The sequence below is a fragment of the Zeus faber genome, assembly GCF_960531495.2.
Source record: "Zeus faber genome assembly, chromosome: 17".
In the NCBI taxonomy this organism is placed as follows: domain Eukaryota; kingdom Metazoa; phylum Chordata; class Actinopteri; order Zeiformes; family Zeidae; genus Zeus; species Zeus faber.
Genome location: NC_137204.1, coordinates 17,453,948 through 17,476,875, shown reverse-complemented (window position 1 = coordinate 17,476,875; position 22,928 = coordinate 17,453,948). Strand labels below are relative to the sequence as shown.

General features: G+C 45.5%; 2 protein-coding genes across 5 annotated transcripts in view; one reads left to right on the top strand and one right to left on the bottom strand.

Moving 5' to 3' along the window:
* Positions 1–13,858: 13,858 nt before the first annotated feature.
* On the top strand, positions 13,859–15,599 carry LOC307243641 (cyclin-dependent kinases regulatory subunit; the record flags this gene model as incomplete). Its single annotated transcript, XM_080018527.1, has 3 exons — positions 13,859–13,933; positions 14,812–14,939; positions 15,523–15,599. The coding sequence occupies exons 1-3, from the start codon at positions 13,875–13,877 to the stop codon at positions 15,597–15,599; spliced, it is 264 nt and encodes an 87-aa protein (XP_079874653.1). The 5' UTR covers positions 13,859–13,874.
* sema4d (sema domain, immunoglobulin domain (Ig), transmembrane domain (TM) and short cytoplasmic domain, (semaphorin) 4D) overlaps positions 15,052–22,928 on the bottom strand; it is a 48,966-nt gene continuing 41,089 nt past the window's right edge. For 3 of the 4 annotated variants that reach the window (XM_080018524.1, XM_080018525.1, XM_080018523.1), the window contains exons 14-21: positions 22,652–22,764; positions 21,897–22,069; positions 21,625–21,671; positions 20,976–21,359; positions 18,905–19,108; positions 17,490–17,702; positions 17,288–17,379; positions 15,052–16,668 (exon numbers count right to left, since the gene is read on the bottom strand). In XM_080018524.1, coding sequence (XP_079874650.1) covers positions 16,639–16,668; positions 17,288–17,379; positions 17,490–17,702; positions 18,905–19,108; positions 20,976–21,359; positions 21,625–21,671; positions 21,897–22,069; positions 22,652–22,764 — 1,256 coding nt within the window. In that variant the 3' untranslated portion in view covers positions 15,052–16,638. Of the gene's footprint in view, positions 16,669–17,287; positions 17,380–17,489; positions 17,703–18,904; positions 19,109–20,331; positions 21,360–21,624; positions 21,672–21,896; positions 22,070–22,651; positions 22,765–22,928 lie in introns of those variants that run through there. The other variant, XM_080018526.1, reaches the window with a different exon arrangement.

Below are 22,928 nucleotides of genomic sequence, written 5' to 3'. Positions count from 1 at the left end.
GTATGTATGTATGCATGTATGTATGTATGTATGTATGGATGTATGTATGGATGTATGGACGTATCGATGTATCGATGTATGCATGTATGTATGTATCTATCTCTTCATTAGGTAGATCTATTCATCCGATCTACTTCACACTTGCCGGGTGTATCGCTGGGGACCCAAGGGCGTGCAGTGTCGAATCGTGTGCAATTTGGACGCGCGACACGTGTAATATTAATAAACTTTCAATAAACAGAGAACAGCAAGCCAGTGGGTGGCTGGGCTTCAGGGCTCTGCGAGTCACAAAGAGTGTCTTTGCGAAAGACTCTAACCGGCCGTTTCATCTCCCATTGTGGAACACAGGACTGAATCACTGACATTTTGTAAAACTGTGCCATTAAAATGTCTTAAAAAGTCTTAAATTGTGAACGGTGCACTAGTATCCAGTAACCGTGCCGGGACAATGAAACGACACCCATCATCAAGACGGTCTAGACAACTGCAGAGGCCGACTGATTCTTACGGATGCACACAACCGCCACCAGAAGACACCAATGAGACAGTGGAGCTGAGGTGGTGAGCGGGCAGAAGTGAGCAACCTCATTAAAACAGCATTATGTCTTCAGCCTTACCAAATCAATCAGACTCCGGCACCTTCCGCCGAAGATTTAAGAATACAGTGGCCTCACCTTTTTGGGCCCTGATACCCATAATTTATGTCCCATATTTTTCGGGACATTAATTTTAATTGTGGTCTGCATCAGTTGCTGCTGACAAAGTCACAGTTTGACGTTGGATGACCTGCGTTGAAAGCCCCGTCATCTGTGAAGGCATCAAACCAAGCTTCTTCACAGGGCTTGCTGCAGTTTACTACAACTGTATGTGTTCAACTTGCAGTACCAAGAGGAAGCTGCAAGGACACTGGAGTTTGCTCAAAGGTAAATCATCTGCTAGTCTTGAATATTGTTTGGATATTTTGCCCCTCTACCCAGCTCTGTTCCAGGAATGTTGAAATATAATTCACCTGTAAGCCGTGCCTTAAATCAGTGGCTCTTTTTTTGTTGTTCCCAAACCGACTTGACGATTACTGTTGTTCCTTTTGATGGTGGGGTGAAGTTGAAGCTGACATGTGCATTCAAGTGAAACGCTGGCTTCAGACCGAACATATTGTAGCGCCACATGTTTTTGAATAATAATTCTCTTCACCTCCCACCCCCCTTCTCTCTCTCTCTCTCTCTTATTTCTGTCATAACTTTATAACATGTAACTTCGCCCATGTTATAAGGGATGGGACTGTTCAGACTGCCCATGTCACTGTGTGGCGCTCGGCCGTGAGCCATGCGCCCCTCTCCCACTGCTCCCCTCAAGTTTCATTTCTCTTGGCTTTCTTTCACATTTCGATCGAATTCCACAATGTCCCTGTGGCAGTTTCACCTACCACGCGCCATCCGAGTGGCGTGTTCAGGGACCTCCGGCACAGAGACACAGACCACGGGGTTGTGGACACACGAGTTTATTGTAGAGAGTGGGCTAGTTGGAATCAGCCTAGGAGCAGATAGAGATGTGTTATGACACAGGCTCCTCTCCTGAGTGTGTGTGGGGATGGGGGTTTTTACCTGTTGCCCGTTAGACCAACCAACAAGCAACAGGTATGCAGCCGCACTGACCTAGATCCAGGTCAGGTGTGGCTGCTCAAACCCCAGCATCCCCACACAGCAGTCCCTTCGGCTGTATTTGTTAGAAATGGCATCGCCGCAGTCTCCGAAAGGTCAACAGAACCCATTAGGAAATACAGTCTGCATGGATACCTTATTGGCTGTTCTCTCCTTGCTGTGAAATTGTGCTTGGAGCGTGCAGAGCAAACTGACCAGACACTGAAACTATCGTTGCACCAGCCACGTGCAGAGCTTCACGCCGCAGCACGACCAGCCAGAACAATCCAATAGACTGACATGGTTGCCAAAAGGAGGCGGGCTGTGCTTCGGGGCGCTTTCGTGTTTGAGAGAAATAAAGAGAGAGATAGGTGGGGTGGGAGCTCAAGAGAGAGAATTACTCTCTGTCCTCTATCCGAAAGAACTGGGCTCCGTTTGAGCCATGTGCGATGTGGCACTGGAAAATCACCCAAAAATGTCCTTTGTTCGGTCTTTGGTCCATCGGCCTTGCTGCTGCAGGTCGTGTCCTCCGCTTCCCTCTCCCTGCTCTGTCTGCCTCCATCTGCTGCACATTCAAATACTCTGGTTTATGAAGCAAATAAGGTTGGTCAACGAAATTAAAAAAAAAAAAAAGTCATACAATTCAAAATTGCTGAATGCAGCTTGCCGATGTCAGTCATTTAACAAAGGTAGATGAGTACGTTTCAACTTTCTTTTTTTTTATCTTGGTATAAAGACTGGAACTGATTTTGAAAATCTATGAGGACAGTTTTGCTGGCCAACCTTTATTCAGGCTCCATTAACCACTGCACCTCTACTATTTCCTCCATAATATTTCAAACAGCAAAACTGCTGTTTTAACAATAGACTATTGATCAAGTCTAAACTTCAAAAATACCAAATTTGTCCCTTTTACCATGTTATTAACAGGATATTTTGCCAGTAGATAAGGCCATTATAACACTGGTTTGATTTGCTTTAATTTCCTCCTTGGTGTGAGTAATTGGGATGCATTGGTATCCTTGAATAATGTATATGGCATTATCATTAGGTGTCATCGAATGCTCTCTAAGTTATTCAAAGATACCTAATACCTCAGACCAAAGTTGAAATAAAGACAACTCAGATACTGTCATAATGGCAACAACTGGCCTGTTGTAATCCTGTTTTGTTTCTCATAATAATAAAATAGTTTCTCAAAATGAGATTGTTCGCTCATAATTACACAGAGACACAGAGGTCATTATCACGAGAAAACATCTTAGAATAACAATTTGGTGAATCAATGGGGTTCCGTCTTAAGTGCAAATAATCTTTACTTACCACTCCTTATATCTTATGTGCGTTCTCTGTTATTACATTTTTAGGCGCTTCCTTGGTGTCAACCCAAAGGTGAGCCGGGGGAAGGTGGCGTCCGAGACGACAGGTAAGCGGGTCCAGAGAAAGGCGGCGACTGTGAATCCCAATGTGGGCGGACGCCCTCATAAGAAAACAAAAAAACTCATGGACTTTGGGTGGGGCTTTACTGTATGTGGCCCACACAGGACCTGACTTCCACCTAGGAACAGCCCACAGTGCAAACGCATGTCGTCATTTGAAGGCAATCCGTCTCAGCATCACGCTCCGCTCAGTCCATTTGTCTCAGTTGTGCAGTTCCAGGTTTGTTCCTCTCGCGCTTTCTGTTGCACATGATCATAACTCATGAACGACGGTTGCTGAAGGCAGGGTACACATTGTGAGCTGGATACAGATTGTTGTGGATTAATTATTCTTACGGACTGTATTTTACAAGATTCTAATGACTTGACATGTGTTAGCTACTGAATGTGTTGCAGTGGCTTTAATACATGTTATGTTATATGGCTCTCGTCATAGATCAAGAAAAAAGGAAAACTGTATTCAGGGCAGATGGACGAGAACATGAAGACTGGGAACCTGTTCAGCTCGAGGAATGGTGTTTTTGGGGATTGTACTCAACAAAACATGTAATGACTTTAACTGTGTCGCCTACTGAATGTGTTTGATACTGCATTTGCTTTTAATAAACGTCTGACGTTGTGAGGACATCTCTTCTTTGGGCCATTTCTACACGTTTTAATTTTGAAATGTAAAATTTTTAAATCATTAACTTCTAGCAATGTTATACTTTAAAGATCACATTCTAAAGTACTTTAACGCATTCTACAGCAATAAACTGCTTATGGAGATGACAGTAGGAACACTAAAATAACAGTATAATGGCAAACAAACAGCCGACGGTATTAAACTGTAAAGCTTATATTCTACACAGCACAATACTGTTATATATTTTTTACAGTAATAAACTGTTGTTGTAGATTACAGTAGGAACTGTATCAGGCAGGATATCAGTTTCACGCTGGCAACTGTAGCTGCCGGTCGTTTACTGTAATTTAACAGGGACGTTTGTTATGGTGATATAGTGTTACCGTCGTGGTTTACCTGTCCAGTTAAAGCCAGAGTATTTAGTTAAAAAACAAGACTGTTTACACTCAGCTGCCATATGGAAATGGACACAGGATTAAGCAGTGATTTGGGCTGACCACAGTCTGAACACAGTCCTCCCAAAGGCCCAAAGTCGATTTCTATACCTAGGAGTGGTGGCAGGAGCATAATACACCTTGTAATGCTTCCAACTCAGTTCAAATAGGATTTTTTTCTTTTTTCTTTTTTCAGAAAATGTGCTTGAACTGCATTAAATGATCGAAATATGGGTTTTTAATTCTCTAAAGTAAGAAAAATAAAATGTAAAATGTAAATATTTTGAAGAATCCAGATAGCTGAGTATGGTTTGAATGCATGTTTGATGTGTGCTTGTTCAGATACATTGCCGAGAGAGAACGGGAGAGAGAAAGCGCATCCTCTGGCAAAAGGATACTTCAGCCACCACTTCACTTGACGACTGTTGCCAGGATACCAAAAACATTCTAAAAGCAAGTTATTTTCAAACTAGAAACTAGCAAAATAATTAGACATAACGAATGGTACAGACAGGGCAGCCACGGGCATCGGGCAAAATATGTTTTTGAACAAAACAAAAGGCTATTCCCGCAAAAAGGAACCGTGGAGCTTACTCACCAAAACCAGTTTATACTACATGTTTAACATGTTTAACTTTAATGATTAAAGCAAAACGTTGCACGTGAGAAACACACTATGTAAATCGGTTTTGATAATTAGTTACCACAAATCTAGGGATGGAAATGTCATTTAGGGCTGCAAACATGAGTCAAAAGAGATGTGCTGTGCAGGCGTGTGAGCAGGGTGTGTGTGGGCGTCTCCCACCCAATTCATGAGAGTTGGCAGCTCCAGGATGCTGCTGTATATCACCAATTTCCTCTCTCGACAACTTTCTCAGCAAGGCCATTCTGAGAGGTGCGTGCAGACAGGGCGCAGACATGCAGAGAGCAGTAACGCGGGGAACTTGTTTATATGTATTTTATGGTGGGGAGTCAACCCTAGTGATTGGCATCAGACTCTTTTTAATGGATCTAGTATGGAGAGTATGGCTGCTGGACAACATCGATGCAATTGTCCAGTCTACAGACGCTGGTTGCTTACAGTGTGTCTTTATGTCATTAGCACAGCATCACTGTCAGCTTCCCTGAAAGAACCTTTCCAACCATGCACAGATCAGCCGCAACATTAAAACCACTGACAGGTGAAGTGAATAACATTGACCATCTTGTTACGATGGCACCTGCCAAGGGGTGGGATATATTAGGCAGCAAGTGAAAAGTCAGTTCTTGAAGTTGATGTGTTGGAAGGAGGAAAAATGGACAAGCGTTAGGATCTGAGTGACTTTGACAAGGGCCAAATTGTGATGGCTAGACGACTGGGTCAGAGCATCTCCAAAACAGCAGGTCTTGTGGGGTGTTCCTGGTATGCGGTGGTTAGTACCTACCAAAAGTGATCCAAGGAAGGACAACCGGTGAACCGGCGACAGGGTCATGGGAACCCATGTGCTCACTGATGCGGGGGGGAGCGAAGTCTAGTCAGGCTGGTCCGATCCCACAGAAGAGCTACTGTAGTACAAATTGATGAAAAACTGAATGCTGCTATGATGGAAAGGTGTCAGAACACACAGTGCATCACAGCTTGCTGTGTATGTGGCTGTGTAGCTGCAGACCGGTCAGAGTGTCCATGCTGACCCCCGTCCACCCCCGTTGAAAACACCTACAACGGGCACGTGAGCATCAACTGGACCATGGAGCAATGGAAGAAGGTGGCCTGCTCTGATGAATCATGTTTTCTTTTACATCATGTGGATGGAAGAGATGGCACCAGGATGCACAATGGGAAGAAGGCAAGCCGGCGGAGGCAGTGTCTGGGCAATGTTCTGCTGGGAAATCTTGGGTAATGGCATTCATGTGGATGTTTTTTTGAGACGTACCACCTTCCTAAACATTGTTGCAGACCAAGTACACCCTGTTCAGGAATAGTTTGAGGAACATAAAGAGTTCAAGTTGTTGACTTGGCCTCAATTCCCCAGATCTCAATCCCCATCTGTGGGATGTGCTGGAACAACAAGCCTGATCCATGGAGGCCCCCACCTCACAACTTCCAGGACTTAAAGGATCTGCTGCTAACGTCTTGGTGCAGATAGCACAGGACACCTTCAGAGGTCTTGTGGAGTCCATGCCTCCACGGGTCAGAGCTGTTTTTTCGGCACGAGGGAGAACTACACAAAATTAGGCAGGTGGTTTTAATGTTGTGGCTGATCGGTGTATTTTAATTGTTGATAAAATGTGAAGTTGAATGTTAATGTTTTCAATAAAGTATTTCCATTGAGAAAAAAAGCGAAGTAAATGATATTGGTGGCATGGTCCAAGGAGGGGAGCCACCACTAAATCCCCTACAGTGACCCAGGCAGGCAGGGATTTTAATCCTGGTCTCCATTGGGAGGAGCGGTTCTCAGAAGCGTGAGGAATAAGGGCCCTGGTTTACGTGTGTTGACACACAACCGTAACGTCGAGGGTATCAATGGGCTGGTCACCTGGCTGTTGAGCTTTTTGTATAAGCAACACCATGGCAACCAGTGATCACTGACGATGATTCTCACCAGTGACGCCAGGCTACAGCGGAGAGCGATGTGACTCCCAAGATAAAAATGTTCTACACGGATAGTTTGAAAGATGTAGTTGTTGTCATAAGCCAGCTGGGATAAGTCCGATTTTGCCAGGTTTTAAAACAACAAGCTTGAAATGACCAACTTTAGGTGCTGAAATTAGTGATTTAACCTTGTATCACAGTGACTGTGGAAATACAAATTCGAAATGACAAAACGTAGGCGGTGCGTGCTTTTCCTCAATTACAGAACAAGATCATTTAACAATTTAAAGAGTATATATTTGATGAGAATCAAACTCGTCATTAAAACCCCGAGTTAAAGGAGGCATAAATACTTATCCTGCTTCTCCTCTCATTTGTCACATTCTGATGTGCTTGGTATATCTAATGTATTATTTACTTAATTACATTTTTAACCTGGGTACATAGAAATAATCACTACATCAGCTACGCAGTTCAAGGCATGGAGTGCAAACAACGGAAGACCCAAAAATGGATTCAATAATTAAGTGGACAGTGAATAAAAATGTAAAACCTATATGAATAAAAAAATATCTGTATATACATAGGCATATTCCTTCTATCTATTCCATTTTATTTCAATTTATTTTTATTGTATTGTATTCTATATATTTTTATCTTATTCTATAAGTATTCAACTTACTGTATTGCGTTTTAGGAGTCAGTTAGTCGGTCTATTAGAAAGGAATTTTCTACTTTTATTTTTTTTTTTTAAATTTTCCTAGGACATATTGTGTGCTATCACCGGGTGCGTTGCATTACATTTCACTGCAAATATGTATGAAAGTATGTATATGTATGTGACAAATAAAAAATCTTGAATCTTGAATCTTGAATCTTGAAAATACTTAAGAACAAAGTAAATAAAATTAAAAAAAAAGAATGGTATGACATGAATAAACACATACAAATAACCTAAAACAATATATTCAAATTAAAATACATTGTATGGCTATGCAGGTGTTAAACGACGCAAATGAAACGTGACATTAAATCCGCTGAACTCGGATTGTTGTCGCTTTGATTTGTCGAGGCGCAGTGCATCGTGGTCCCTGTAGTTTATTCACGCAGAGTACTCTGCGACTTTGTTTTTCGGAACTACAATTCCAAACGATAGATGTATGCATGCAAAAGAGACTGCGTATTAAAAACCCCATGTTTTGAATTGTATATTATAGAATAAATTGTTTTTTTTTTTTTTAAATAAACATTGGTATACATTGTGTTTGGCTTGTTCAGCGCATTTTATGACTGTTACATATATTTTTCTCACCCTCGTGAGTTGAGTTTATATATTTTGTCAAAGAAAGTATTTTAAAAAGTATTTATTGTATTTCAATTTATATTAAAAAAAAAAAAAAATATATATATATATATATATATATATATATATATATATATATATATATATATATATATATAAAATAACAGTTTATCACGTATAATCCTTTTTTTTTTTTTTTTTTTTTTTTTTTTTTCAAAAATGAAAAAAGAAAATGACATTTGATTAATTGATTATGCATCAGTCCTTATAAAACATATTTAATCAGACGGGGGGAATTAGGGGACGTTGAGCTTGCCAGAATTCCAAACTGCGTTGGAACGCGATGATGCCTGCACGGTGTTTATCCCCGTCTCCATAGCGACGGAGATCTGCCTGCGATGCAGACGTCAGTCAGTCAGTCAGTCAGTCAGTCAGTCAGTCAGTCAGTCAGTCAGTCTGTTGCCCGTGTGCAGCACACTGCGGAGATGTTCTTGTGGGTTTGTTTTAACCCCAATTTATCACAGAAAATAACTGTTAATTAGGATTTCAAGTGACATGCGAGGTAAATCGTTCTGTGGATTACTGGCGTGTTCTTAGCAACAACATAAATAAATAAATAATAATAATAATAATAATTATTATTATTTCTTAAAGACTTGGGTCCATCTTGGCACCTCCCTCCCCTAGTGCACTGCTGGGACCAGTACTTATATTTTAGTTACTAGTTTCTAATCCAACAGTCACTAGTACTTATTTAGTCAGGATGTTTCTTGTAATTATTTGGACACTTTTGTCATTGTCATCCTATGTGGCTGTGTTTCACGTATCAAATATTTGCCTCTGACTAGTATCTATTCAGATTTGATCTATTACAATTTTACTAGTCGCTATTAATTGAGCACCAGTACATATTGATAAGTGACCCGTGCCTTTTCTTGCCGTTTACAAGAAACGTTTTTAGTTTTGCCAGTAAGGATTTTTTTTTACCGTGATGAGGAATGAGTAGTTAAATATAAAATGTAACTAGTGAAAATAAAAACGTTACTCGTAACATAACAAGAAAGGGCAGTAGTCACTAGTGAATAAGTACTAGTATTACATTTTTAGAAACTAGTAACATTGCAATGGTTACAAGTAACAATCGGAGTAGATATTGATATCTATAACTATCATTGAAGCTTATAGGATTCAATGACAACATTGCCCAAATTTTTACTAGTACCATTGCAATAGTTACTAGTGACAACTGGAACAGTTACTAGTATCTAATAAATAAGTACTAGTACCTAATACATTTTGACTAGTACAATTAAAATAGATAACTGGAACAGTTACTAGTAGCTAATAAATAAGTACTAGTACCTAATTTATTTTGACTAGTACAACTAAAATAGTTACTAGTAACAACCGGAACAGTTACTAGTATCTAATAAATAAGTACTAGTACCTCATACATTTTGAAGAGTACAACTATAATAGTGACTAGTAACTGTTGGAATGACAACTAGTAACTAAATTATAATTATGAGTCACTTTTAAAAAGTGGCGAATTGGTCCAATGGATTAAACGGTTAAAAGGCTTGACACGCGCTGCTGCCTGTGCCATGCTCCCTGGGACAGGGTGTGACCGGCCTCCTCCTCCTCCTCCTCCTCCTCCTCCTCTTCCCCTCAGCTATGATCTCCCAGCAGAAAGCCTCCTTCCCCCCCGCGGAGAAGGACTTCCACGTGGTGCACGGCAGCCTGCTGTCCTCCAAATCCTGCTCCTACTTGGTGCAGGAAGTCCTGGGGGAGGGCACTTTCGGGAAGGTGGCAAAGTGCATCAGGACGGACACCAACAAGACGGTGGCGGTCAAAATCACCAGAAACAAATCGGCAAAGATAATCTGTCAGGCCAAGGAGGAGGTACTAAGCAGGCTCGTACAAAAACATGCCTGTATAAATGTGTGAATACCTCTCATATTCACATATTTTATTTTAAGTATACAAAATATAAACAAAAAAAAGAGCAATATTCATACATATACTTTTAATTTTAATTTTTTTTTACTTAAGTTTGGTAACTTGTTGTTACCATTTGCAAAGTTTAAAAAAAAAGTTCCAAATGTTCTGTATCGTCTCATTCCCTTCCCAGGTGTCCATTCTCAACAGCCTGAGAGCCCTGGACTCGGACAAATGCAACCTCGTGAGATTCTTCGGGAGTTTCACCGACCGGGGAAGCGTGTGCATGGAGTTCGAGCTGCTCGACATCAGCCTCATCCAGTTCATGCGGCAACGAGCCGGCCGCCAGCTGCCTCTGAAAGAAATCCGACCCATTTTGCATCAGGTGGGTAATCGCCTCATCGTCCGTGCGCGTGCGTTCCACCGTCACTTAGACGCTGAGCGGAGACGGGATTTTCCGGCGGATTTCCCTCCGCGCTTCCCCCCCCCCTTTTTTTTTTTTTTGCAGCTGGCGACGGCTCTCAAACACCTGAAGCACAAGGGGATCGTGCACGCCGACGTGAAGCCGGAGAACATCATGATGGTCGACCACCTGAGGCAGCCGCTGCGGGTCAAGCTCATCGACCTGGGCGTGGCCTTCAAAGTGACTAAAGCCACGGGGCACCCCTACACCCAGAGCCGCTGGTACAGGTGAATAGCCGACCCTGCGTCGCTCTCACATTCCCACCGTTTTCGCCGCGTGACGGGGCCGTTTCTCCTTGATCCCCCCCCCCTCGCAGATCTCCGGAGATCATACTGGGCCTCCCGTTCTCGGAGGCCATCGACGTGTGGTCCCTGGGCTGCGTGGCGGCGGCCCTGTTCCTCGCCTGTCACCTGTACCCCGGATGCAGCGAATACGACATGGTTTGCATTGCGCGGGCAGCGGTAGTCCGCCTGCACAGCTCCACACATAGCGTTCCCGCTTGACGTTGTGATAGAGGACAGAGTGATACCAGCAGCGGCACTAGTTAGAGGGGAGTTGTCCGCCACTGTGGTAAAGAGGGTTTAACTTATCAGCGACGCTTCAAATCCAGCCTTTGTATCTCCAGCTGATGTACATAGTGGAGACCCAGGGTCAGCTGCCGGACCAGGTGCTCAGCTGCGGAGCCCGGACTAGATTCTTCTTCAACAGGGAAAGCGGCGGCGCGAAAGACCAGTGGAAGCTCAAGGTCGGCGTTTGCGTCCGTCTCTCAGGTGTGTCTTGACGCCAGGGGCGGGAGAACTAAAAAGGAGGAACAATGTCTCCCCCTCCAGACTCCCTTCCAGTTCAGGGCGCAGACGGGCGTCACGTCGAAAGAGACCAGGAGGCACAAGCTCACCTCTCTGGACGACCTCCAGCAGGTAAGCCGCCTGTCTGGGAGCTCGCCCGAAGTCGTCTCCGGCGGCGTTCCCGTCCACGCTATCTCTGGCGCTGCGATCCGCGGAGGTAGTCGGACTCATCCCGGACCGGCGTTCTTCGTTTTTTTTTTTTTTTTTTTAAACTTTCCAGCTCGTGGTGCCGGGCGATCTGACGGAGGAGGATAAAGTGGCCGAGGTCTGTGACAGGAGGGAGTTTGTGGACCTGCTGAAGAGGATGCTGCAGCTGGACGCCAGCCGACGTGTAAAACCCAAGCAGGTTCTGCAGCACCCGTTCATCAGCATGAGCCACTTTGCGGGCGGCTTCCCCCACAGCACTCAGTATGTTCCGGTCAAAGTTGTACGGTGTCTGGTGGTGAGCACAGGGGGCGGCCAATGGATAATGTGTATTTAACCGATTCAATTATCTTCCAGCGTCAAGGCCTGCCATCAGATGATGGCACTTTGTTGTGGACCAAGCGGGAGCGCCGATCCCTGGAGGGCCACGCTGCAGGCCTCCGGCAGTGCCGGCGGCTCGGCCCAGCAGAAACACCCGGGTCACTTTCAGGCTCCCCAGGGTCGCCCCGGCGCTCAGAGACAACCCCTCGACCGGGTCGACCCGCAGCCCTCCAGGGACGACGGCAAAAGGAAGCGGGGCGAGGCGGACGCCGAAGCGGGGGCCGGCGGTGGCGGCGCCATCGAGACCAGCCCGGCGCCGGGAACCAAGAGGCCGAAGCGCGGATGTACCGAGGAGGGGCAAAGGTGGGTTGTCAGAGACGCGTACAACACGGCGTTGAATTCCCGTTTCCGCGCCGCGGGCCGTCGCTCGTCTCTACAGACACAATGAGAAATGTGTGTTTCTAAAGTCGGACTGTCTTGCAGCACCTTGCGCCCACCTCTAGAGGGCAGCCCACCCGAGCAGCAGCAGCAGCACAATAACTGTTCCGGCGCCAGTGCCGGCAACTCTACAGCTCCCGCCGGCTCTCTGGTGTCCTCCCCTACTGAAACGTGCTACAGCACCTTCCCCTCCGAGAGTCTTTGCCTGTTCCCCCTGACGAACGCCGGAGCCTCAGTCCCGGGACTCGGGACGCAGCTCAGGGCGCTCACTCACCACAATCTGCCACCCTGTTAGTCACGGTGCCGTACTGTGACGACTGTTGTAATGAAACATCTTCTGATGCTAGGTACTGTGTTTAAGTACTGTGTACTTGTGATTAGAGGATATATAAATAAACTTAAACTTCTGCACTATTTTCTTTTTAATTTGTGTCCACAAAGAAGTCATAATGAAGTACCCGTTGGGAAAAAATGTCCTTCAGATCCTGTATCGTAAAGGGACGAGGCTGGCATTGCTGTTGTTGCATGACTCAGACGCTGCACGTGGGCACATGAAATAACCAAAGCGCAATGATAGCGGATGTGTTTGCGTTTGTGAAATTAAGGCGAAACAGCGGGAGATACGCGCACAAAGGAAAATAAATTTGCTTTTTATTTTTTTAAATCGGAAGGGGCCAAAGCCCATCAGCAGTATGGAAGCTACTGCAGCCGTCAAGAAACCATCAGAATGCTTTACGATTTATTCACTGTACCAGGTGGATTAGTCAATAAACCCAATTGTGAAATTGGCTTAATTTCCATTCATCGTGGTCCCCTCATATATTCCCTAATGTTAAAGCCCTTCATAATTTGATGGGTTTTAACTTCGAAATTCCGCATCATTATTGTAGGAGTGGAGTGCTATCCTAACTGAGGTGACATACTGACATACGTAAGTCTGTGGAAACGTACTTTTATATTTATGCGTGTGAATATGTATATATATATATTTTATTTTTTTGTTCATGTATTGTGCATATTGTTCACAAAAAACTTGAACTTTAATTTCATCGCATTTTTTTTTTTTTTTGTCGATTTGTATTTATGTTTATCGTTAAGTTTGTACGTTTTAATAAGCTCTGCTCCTCATCGCCGCCCTTCACGCCAGGATCCGCCGCGACGTGACACGTGCGTCACAACGCCACAGAAAGCCAACGCGCCCGAGGACCGACCGTCGCGACGCGCGCCTCGGCGGCGTGACAGTTGTCATAAGTTGTGAAACGCAAGGAAATACATGTCATCGCATGCAACAGTGTGTGACGCGGCATTTTTTCGTGGACTGGCACACACAACAGAAAGTAATACATTGTTTATTTGTGGATAAGAGAAATATATTCACGTTTCTCTCTCTCGCTCTCCATCTATATGTCTATCTATCTATCTATCTATCTATCTATCTATCTATCTATCTGTCTGTCTGTCTGTCTGTCTGTCTGTCTATATATATATATATATAAATATATATATATATATATATAGATATATATATTTATGAATATGTGACGGTTTTCCTGCCATTGGTTTACCGTAATACAGTTAGAGACGCGCGCGGCAAGACGAGGCGCGGGTGTTGCGCTGTCTTCCTCCAACGGGCGGCGGGCTTGTCCGCAGCGGGGCTTTATTTGTCCCTAAAACGCTGTTTATTTGTAAATAGCCCAAAACGGCATGAAAAGACAATGGCTCAAAGGCACTTCTACTATTCGGAAAAATACAGCGACGATGAGTATGAATACAGGTAATAAGACCTGCGTTGACACGTCCGCATTTAAATACAAATACTGCACATTTGTAGTTCGTCCGTTTTTTTTTTGTTTTTTTTTATATAATAACAACAGTATAATTAAAATATTTATATCCCTCATGAAGCTCTAAACAAACGGCGTGCTTAAACAAACCCTTTATTAGTTTTAAGTCTTATTAAATTACTCGTATCTTTTCAGCCTCGCCGTTCCCTTCAAAAAGCCCTAATTGCCGAATAACTTCGAATTATTATTATTATTATTATTATTATTATTATGATTATGTAAAAAATATGTCACAAACTGGCTGTCAGTGCAAACTGGAGGGGTGTATAGCTGTTCAAAACGGACGAATGATGATATCTAGTGGCCACTTCTGGTAAAACATAAATTGCTTTGAGAATTATTTTGAGAATGTCATGCAGTATGTGATGGTATTATAGCTGTCAAATAGATTAAAAAAAATTAATAAATACTACCTTGGATAAAATAAGCAAAAATTCCACCTTGTTGCTACCGGTTTGAAAATATTTACTTTTATGCTGCATTTACTTTTGTCATTTTTATAAATGTAAGTACTTCTGTTTAGTATTTTGTTTTGGCTATCTGTATATATTTGACAGTTTTTATTTTTTATTTTCTATTGTATTTAACCCTTTTTTTTTTAATGCTAATGGTCCGCCGTGTAACGCACCAGACCAGACATCACCAGAACACATTCCTATTATATGTTCATTTATATACAGTAGGAATTTGGTGGAATAAAGTGATTCTGATAATGTGATGTCAGGTGTCACATTTCTTCATCTTTTGACATGGTCCCTGTGGGCTTCGTCTGGGGTTTCCGCCTGGATAACGTTTTCCTCGCTGGCAGGCATGTTGTCCTGCCACGGGAGATGGCCAGGTTTATTCCCAAATTCCACCTGATGTCTGAGGTGGAGTGGAGGCGGCTGGGGGTGCAGCAGTCCCGTGGATGGATCCACTACATGATCCACGCCCCGGGTATTACATCCTCATCTCAAATGAAATTTAAAAAAACTTAATGAGCTTTACCGCGATTATTCAGCGCATCCCGACACGATACAATAACGTATGCTGTATACTGTGTGTACAAGAGCATTTTATTCATTTATTCAGCGACAGAATGCATTTCATACCCTACAACCCCTGACAATATTCTGTTCTGTGCATGGCATCGCATGTTGTATATTCTGTATATTCTATGTAGCTGCGTATGTTTCGTCTTTTTGGACGATTTGTAAATACAGTGTATCTGACCATTCTTAATCACTTTTTATTCTCTTTCATTATTATTTTATTCTTAATTTTTCAGACTTTTAAGCTTTTTTAAATGTATTTATTATTATTATTATTATTATTATTATTATTGTCTGCAGTGTGACGCACCAAACCTAACCAGAACAAATTCCTAGTGAATGTAAACGTGCCCGGCGGAATAAAGTGACGCTGAAAACGACATGCCGCCATTTTCACAAATAACAACCAGTTATTCTGCTTTGCGCGCTCGTCTCTTTTATTTGTATTTTGATTTGATTTGATTTGATTTTGATCTGCTCTCTCTCAGAGCCCCACATCCTCCTGTTCCGAAGACCGCTGCAGGGGAGCGGATCCCTCGTCGCTCACCCCGCGTACACCTGTTGAGCGCCGGCTCCTCCGCCCGACGCCCGAGTGCGTGCGAGTGCGACGCGGAGCGGGTCGCACCGGAGACGACGGCGCCGCGCCGCGGACCGCCGCGGGGCGCGACGAACAGCGCAGCCTCTTGTCCGCCTCGCTTCGCAGAACAGAAATAAATGATTTCGATTCACGACGGATTCCGGCATGCATTTGTTCCGCTGGGACGCGTAGCGCCACGTCGGCCGCGGCTCCCGTCTTGTGACGCGACACGGAGCGATCGCACCGGAGGTGAAGGTCTCCATTCTTCACGCGAAATATCAAATGGCTGGGAGGGCGATAACCCGGGGGGGGGGGGGGGGGCGGACACATGATACCCTCGCATGTGCAGAAGAAGGTCAGACGCTGACAGAGACCAGTGTGGACGACTTTGGGGGAAAAGAAAAAGAAAAGAAAAGGCCTTTATTACGTCTGGATCCTTCCAAAGGGCGAAGGACGGCCGCACGCGTCACGTGGCGATCGTCGCAAAAAAAATGCCAAACACCACAAAAAAAAACAAAAAAAAAAAAAACCCAAAAAACAATCGCTCGGCTGTTTCGCGGAGCTGGGGGAAAAACGCGAAGGCGACAAACGAAAACGTGCACGGTCGTCAGGGAGAAAACAAACAACAACAAAAAAAAACAAAACGACAAAAAGTGGTGCGAGTGCAATGAGTGCGGGATAGAACTACGCAGAACCAGCTGAGGCGCGGGCTCCCTTCGACTCCGCGCACACAGGTTTGTTTCGACTGCATTACCGGGGACTGTTCCGGACGCGCGTCCCGGTGAGCGGGGACGGAGACGTGCGTCTCTGGCGGCGTCCTCCCCCAACTCAAGCCCCTCCGGTCTTCGCTCACGGGGGCCCGGTCGGAGCTCCGTCAAAACAAAATGACACACCGGGAGGTGGACGTCGCGTTGGTTTTTCTTTTTTTTGTTGTTTTATTGTTTTTAATTTTTTTGCGAGGCCCCTCCCCGGTTCCTCCTGGGATGAAGACGAGCGCCAAGTGCAGCCGGGACGCGGCGCGGCCTCCTCAGAGCGCCCCGTGGCCGTCGCAGTGCTCCTGCGGAGGGGGGGGGGGGGGAGAAGAGTCCCGAAAATGTTTGCAAATATTACAAATGTAACGTATTCCGTCGGTTTAATTGCTGAGGACGAGCCGGGGGGGGGGGGGGGGGGGGGTCCAGTGTCGTGGCTGGTTTCCTGCTCCTTCTTGCAGAGCATTTCTGCAGCTCCCCCGGGGCTGACCATGCTGGTGATTTATTATTTAGACTAAATGTCATTACTTTCTTAGAAATGAATGGAGAGAAAAACAACAACACTATTCGTTCTTTATGAGTTTACGAATTAGGAAGAGCGAAGGGGATCAATAAAGTAAGGCAAAAATGTTATTTTAAGGTGGTAGCTTCTTTAAATGTGTTCGTAACTTTGTCATTTTATACTGTAGAAATGAACCAGTTGGGCTTCGTTCAGTGATCTCTCCTTTATTCTAATAAATACACCCCTGCAGTCAACTCTGTAAACTGGGGCAGAGTTCACACAGACTGCAAAAGCGCGCGCGCGCGCGCACACACACACACACACACACACACACACACACACACACACACACTCACACTAAGCTTAGCACAACTTTGAAAGCTGAAGAAGTGTTATTTTCCAGTCACACCATATACTGTACCTACCCATGCATTTTCCCATCGTTTTAGCAGCTGTTCATGCTCCGTGAGTGCACCCCTCCACTGGTTCAAATCCCTGGCAGGAACGCTCTCCTCGTCTGTCGGGGAATGGGGGGGGGGGGGGGGGGGACGTGAGACGGACAATAACCACGAACGACGCCGACGGCCGTTTCGGATCGGCCCGCTCCCGCTCGGAAGGCTCCCCTACCTCCGATGGGAAGGCGGAGGTCGATTTCGGACGTGTCGGTTCTGGCGCCGGCCTCGGCGACGCAGTGGTAGCGGGCGTCCTTGATGAGCGGGCCCTCCCTCAACCAGCTGCTCACCAGTACCTCCCCCTGGCCCAGCGGCCGTCGATGCTCCATGATGGGGGTGTCCATACTATGTCCATTTCTGAGCCAGTGAATGTGGACGTCACTAGGACCTGAGAGACAAGAGTTGGACCGGATGACCACTTCCCAGCCAGTCACCAACCCGAAAAAAAAACAAAACCCCTGACGACCCACATCCCACCCGCGCGGAGCTGACATACTTGCCTTGGGAGGGTCTCGGAGGTATTCACTCGATTTTTGTTTATCTGTTAGTGAGAGCCAACCAGAGTGGATCATGCATCACGGTCATAGTGCGGATGGAAATCCTCTCCACGGGTTAAGAATCAAAGGCTGAAAAAAAAGAAACGCCCCCCCCCCCCCAAATTCCCACGCAAAATGGATCCGATTTCAAATATTTGCCGTGGATTGACAACGTAGTGTCATAATAAGCTGTTGAGAGACTATCCAGGTTAACTTACCTTTACTAACGTTACCGCTTCTGTCGTGCTCACTTAAGGGTGGATTTAAAAAAATATATTATATATATATATATATACACACGGAACGAATGAAAAAGATAAAACCGAATGAACAAGTCAGTGTAAAAATGTTTGAAATTAAGATTTATTTAACCTCCCTACAGCAAGACCCCAACCTTCTGGGAATATATTTACATCTTTCAAAGTTTTTTTTTTTTTTCTTCATATATATACACAATATATATGTACATATACACAAAGATATTTACACTTGTTTACAGACAACAAAAGGTGACCAAATATAATACAGTGAGGCCCAAGACAACAATTAGTTTTGTTCTAATGAGCTATAAGTCCTCTACACAACTCCATAACAGAAGAAGCCGCTTCTAAACACCACATGCTTTAAGGGGAGACCCGCAGGGGGAGGACTTTAAGGTCAGCAACCAAATAACATAAAAATGAAGAGTCAGACCAGTGAGAGTAACAGCTCAATTGGAAGGCGAAATCTTGAAATGTACACGCCCGCCATTTTTTTAAGAATCGCACTTTGAAATTGAAGTGAATGCTCTTGAAAAGACACCAGCGGTCTCCTCGGGTTAGACACGTCAAATCGAAAGCTCGTTCTCAGGGAAAAACAACGCACACGGCTACGGTACGCAGGTCAGTCGGCAGAGAGGGGGGGGGGGCATTGAGGAAACGGGCGCATGCGACACACAGGAAAGCGTTGTGCGCGAAGAAATGGGAAAAAAACAAGAAAAAAAAACAAACAGCCGATGAGTTCCTGAGGGTAGTGGAGGCGGAGAGCTTGAGTCAGTGTGGCAGGCACCACTCACCCAAGGCCAGGCAGAAGAGCAGGAAGGCCTCCCGGGCGTGCACCCCCGAGGCCTGGTCCTTGAGCAGGGGGGGCAGCAGTCTCACCTCTGCCTCCCGGCCCGCCACACCGCGGGGCTTGGCGGAGGAGGAGGTGGAAGAGGAGGAGGAGGAGGAGGAAGAGAGGACAGAGGGAGCGCTACTTCCAGAGGACAGGGAAGATGAGGCTGTGAGGTCAGAAGGGAGGAAGTGATGGAAGAGTGTGTTGAGGAAGACAGCTGGAAGAAGGGTTGACATGCAGACAGACATACAGGTGACTAATAGGGGAGGGGTCTAAGGGAAGCTTCATTTGATGCAATGAATCGGAACGAACTGAAACAAGGAACATTGACGCTTTTAATAAAAAAAATGATATTGCATCAACAGACTCTTAAACAACAGGTGCGAGAGACTTGAACCCGAACAAGAGTTAAAAAAAAACAAAAACAAACAACCAACCAACAACTTCATATCGTTTCCAGGGCTCACATTTGAGGACAGGTCCTATGTACATGTGTGCACGTGAGAGAAGATGACTAGTAGAGGTTAAGATGGCGCGGCACGATGACTCTTTTTATCGTCATTGATGCAGGCTTCACAGGACAAAACAAAAAGACACGCAGCGTCGCTCTCCACAAATGTCTGATCACTTCGAAAACGTTTTATTCTTTATTTTTTAAACGACGTGTCGAGCGTTTGAGCTACGCAGGCCAAAATACGCCCAACATCTTTTTTAGTTGAGCACTTCCGCTGTGTAGGAGGCTATTGATCCAGCAGCCCCGTCTCTTACGTCTCAAACGCTGCCGTCGTTCGAATCCTCCGTTATCGCCGCCGCGCTGCGAGTCCACGGCTCGCAGATCGTGTGCTGGCGGTGGCGACGTTTTACAATAAATTAGGACGTAGACGACTCCACGCCCAAGCAAACCATCCCTGAGGAACTCCAGAGCATACTACTTAGATAGAGAGGCGGTGACCCAGTGTGCCAAAGCCCAAATAGCTTCAAAAGGTACTAAAGTTTGAAGAGATAATTTTCTATCCACACTGTACAAAAAAAAGTTACATGGGTCCCATTTGGAAAACATCAAGGTAACTTACCAATTTGGTAAACAATGTTTCCAATTTGGAATTAACAAATAGCTTTTCTCGCTGGACTATGCTGAGAGGGCTTCAGCTGAGATGTTTACAGTTTAGGCTTCATTTAGGCTCCGGGTTCTGTCCGACGAGAGACGTTTACGATCCCTGGCAGTCTTAAAACCTTGCTGCAATTTGACATCATCCAATGTGCATCAAAGCATATTTTCACATATTCTTTACCACGTAAGTTTCAATACTGCGGAGAGAAGCAGAAGAGTGTGACCCTCTATAAATACTTTCTATGCTGAGCAAAATGAGCGGGAGAAAAAAAACCACCCAAAAACAGCCGGCACTACGGTTCGTCCGCATCCGCAAATTGAATGGGCTGAGATGCACAGTCCACGTCAAAGGGTTTCTCCTTGGATGGGCTGTCACCAAAGCTGAGCGATGGAATTCGACCATTGCCGCACTCCGGCTCCGTCTCATAGCCGGTGTCGCGGAGCGCGCGGAGCTGGTTTTGGGCGGTTTGGGTGCCGTTCTGTGTCGGGTGCCCGGTGAGGTCTAGTCTCTCCGTGACGGGCGGCTCCATGAGGCCCGCCTCGCAGGCCCGGTACTCGGGCTGAAGGGAGCTCTTATGGCTGCCTATGAGCGCCGCTCGCAGCCTCAGGCACGGCGCTGGCAGGTACTGCATGTAGCAGTTGTAGATCAGCGCAGACAGGGAGAGCATGAAGAAGAGGAGAAAGAGGAAGAGAAGGGCCGTGCTGTTGCTGTGCTGCAGATATTCAGCCGCCGGGTCCCTGGTTTCTGGCCTGGGTGCGTTGGAACTTGCGGGGAGGCGCTTTGGCTGGAACCCGACGGTGCTGGTCGGGGGTGGTGTTAGTGATGAGTCAGTTTGGGGTGGGGAGGTGAGGTGGCCCGGAGCCGAGGAGCTGGGGAGGCCGGAGGCCGGAGTTAGTGCAGGTCTGGCTGTGTTACCATTACCTTCAGAGACTCGGGTGCTAGCCACGTCCCGGTTGCCCGGGTCGGATCTGAGCGTGGTGGAGGCGTGCCCCGCCCGATGCGACGGCCGGCGTGGAAGCTCTAGCGCCAGGAAGTAGCCGGCCACGAGGCGGCTGAAGTTCTTCCCAGCGGCGGGCGCCCATTCCAGGGACCAGCACTCGTAGTGACCCTGGTCTTCCGGCGCCACGCTGTAAATGAGCAGGCTGCTCTCGCCGATGAGGTGGAAGCGGGAGGCCTCGGTGAGCGCCGAGCCGTTGGATTTCCACATGATGTGCGCCAGGTTGGAGCGCACCAGGCACGGCAGCTCGGCGGAGCTCCCTGGTTTCACGGTCACACGCTGGTAGTCCTGAGGAGACAGACCTGGCTCTGGGGAGCAGAAAGCAGAAACAAATAAGACCACTGTATTTAATTCCACATTAACGTTTAATAAATAATAAAGATATAGATAATGGTAGATAGAGCAGATACACTGGGGAGAATATGTTAAACCTATGGCACTGTAGAGCCTGAATATGGTTGACAAGTGCATAATGTTGGACAGAAAAGGAGATATTTTTTAGGTCCAATGTGGAGTCTGCAGTGATAATAGCACTTCTTGAGTAAGTTGTCGAGAGACTGTCTGGAACATTACCTTGAGGACACTTATCTGCGTCACCATTTAAGCTCTGAATTAGACGCCTGGAAAAGAAACAAAAGCATAATGTTAATGAGCGGTAGAGAAAAACCAGGTGCCAAGATGCAAAATAACCTCCCCAGACAGAAAAAAACAAGACTTCCGGGGAAAATAAGTCAGTGAAGACAGTATGAATGAGGAACCTGCCTCTGAATGTGCTTCTGCGTTGATTTTTTTTTGCAGAGACAATCAAGTCAGAAGAAACTCAGCCACAGGAAGTGGAGGATTACCTGTGCACTCGGGTCGGGCTGTCCAGGATATTGATGCAGCCCGAGGAGTTGGGGTCCCAGGCGCAGTAGGGGTCCCTGGCCAGGATGCACTGGTCGCAGGACAGATACTTGCTGCAGAACGCCGTGGGCGACTGAACCACACCAGAGTCCGTGCCGGCATACAAGGACTGTGTCTGGAAGGAATGCACAATAAATATATTAAATGAATGAATGAATACATAACAGATTTGACAAGTTCTTGCATTAACTCCCGAGGTGCTTCATAAAATTGTGATATATTAATGCGATAAATATATATATATTTTTTTTTCAAGATATATAATTCGAATCACTAGCTAACCCCAAACCTGAATATGACACTGTATGAAAATGCCAATATGAAAAAGACAATGCAGTCTCATTGTAGAACATGCAAACATGAGCACTTGATCTGCAGAACACTTAGAAATTCTCTCTTTTCCAAAAAGGTGGTATAAGATTATGGTGAGATGAATGTGTTAAGATTTTAATACGGTAAGACTAATCTTGTTTACTGCAACTGAACAAAATGATTTTAATAAGCCCAACAAATCATGTAGACACAACAGAGGCAGGGTGCAAGCGTGCCTTGGTGCACACAAACCCACCAAAATAATAATTTCCTGTTTCTGTTACGCTCTGTGAGTGCCGTTCAAACGGGGGAGACACCAATGTTAAATCACCAAACCAACGTACTGGTCTGTCGCGTACCGTCTCTCTGCCGTCGGAACACTAACCTGCGAGGACAGAATCAAGTTCTGGATGGGTTCTGAATTCTTTATCAGCTGAATCTCCTCCACGATATGGACTTCTCCTTCGTACACAACAGACTTGTGCAGAACTCCCTTATCTAGAGGTAGAAATGTTCCGATATTATATACCAAAGCCTTACACAAGATGCAGAGAAAACTTGGATGCCCCTAACCTTTAAAGAAAATAAAAATAAAAATAATAAATCACAATAAAAACAAACAAATTAATAAATGAATGAATCGGGGACAAACATCGGACCCT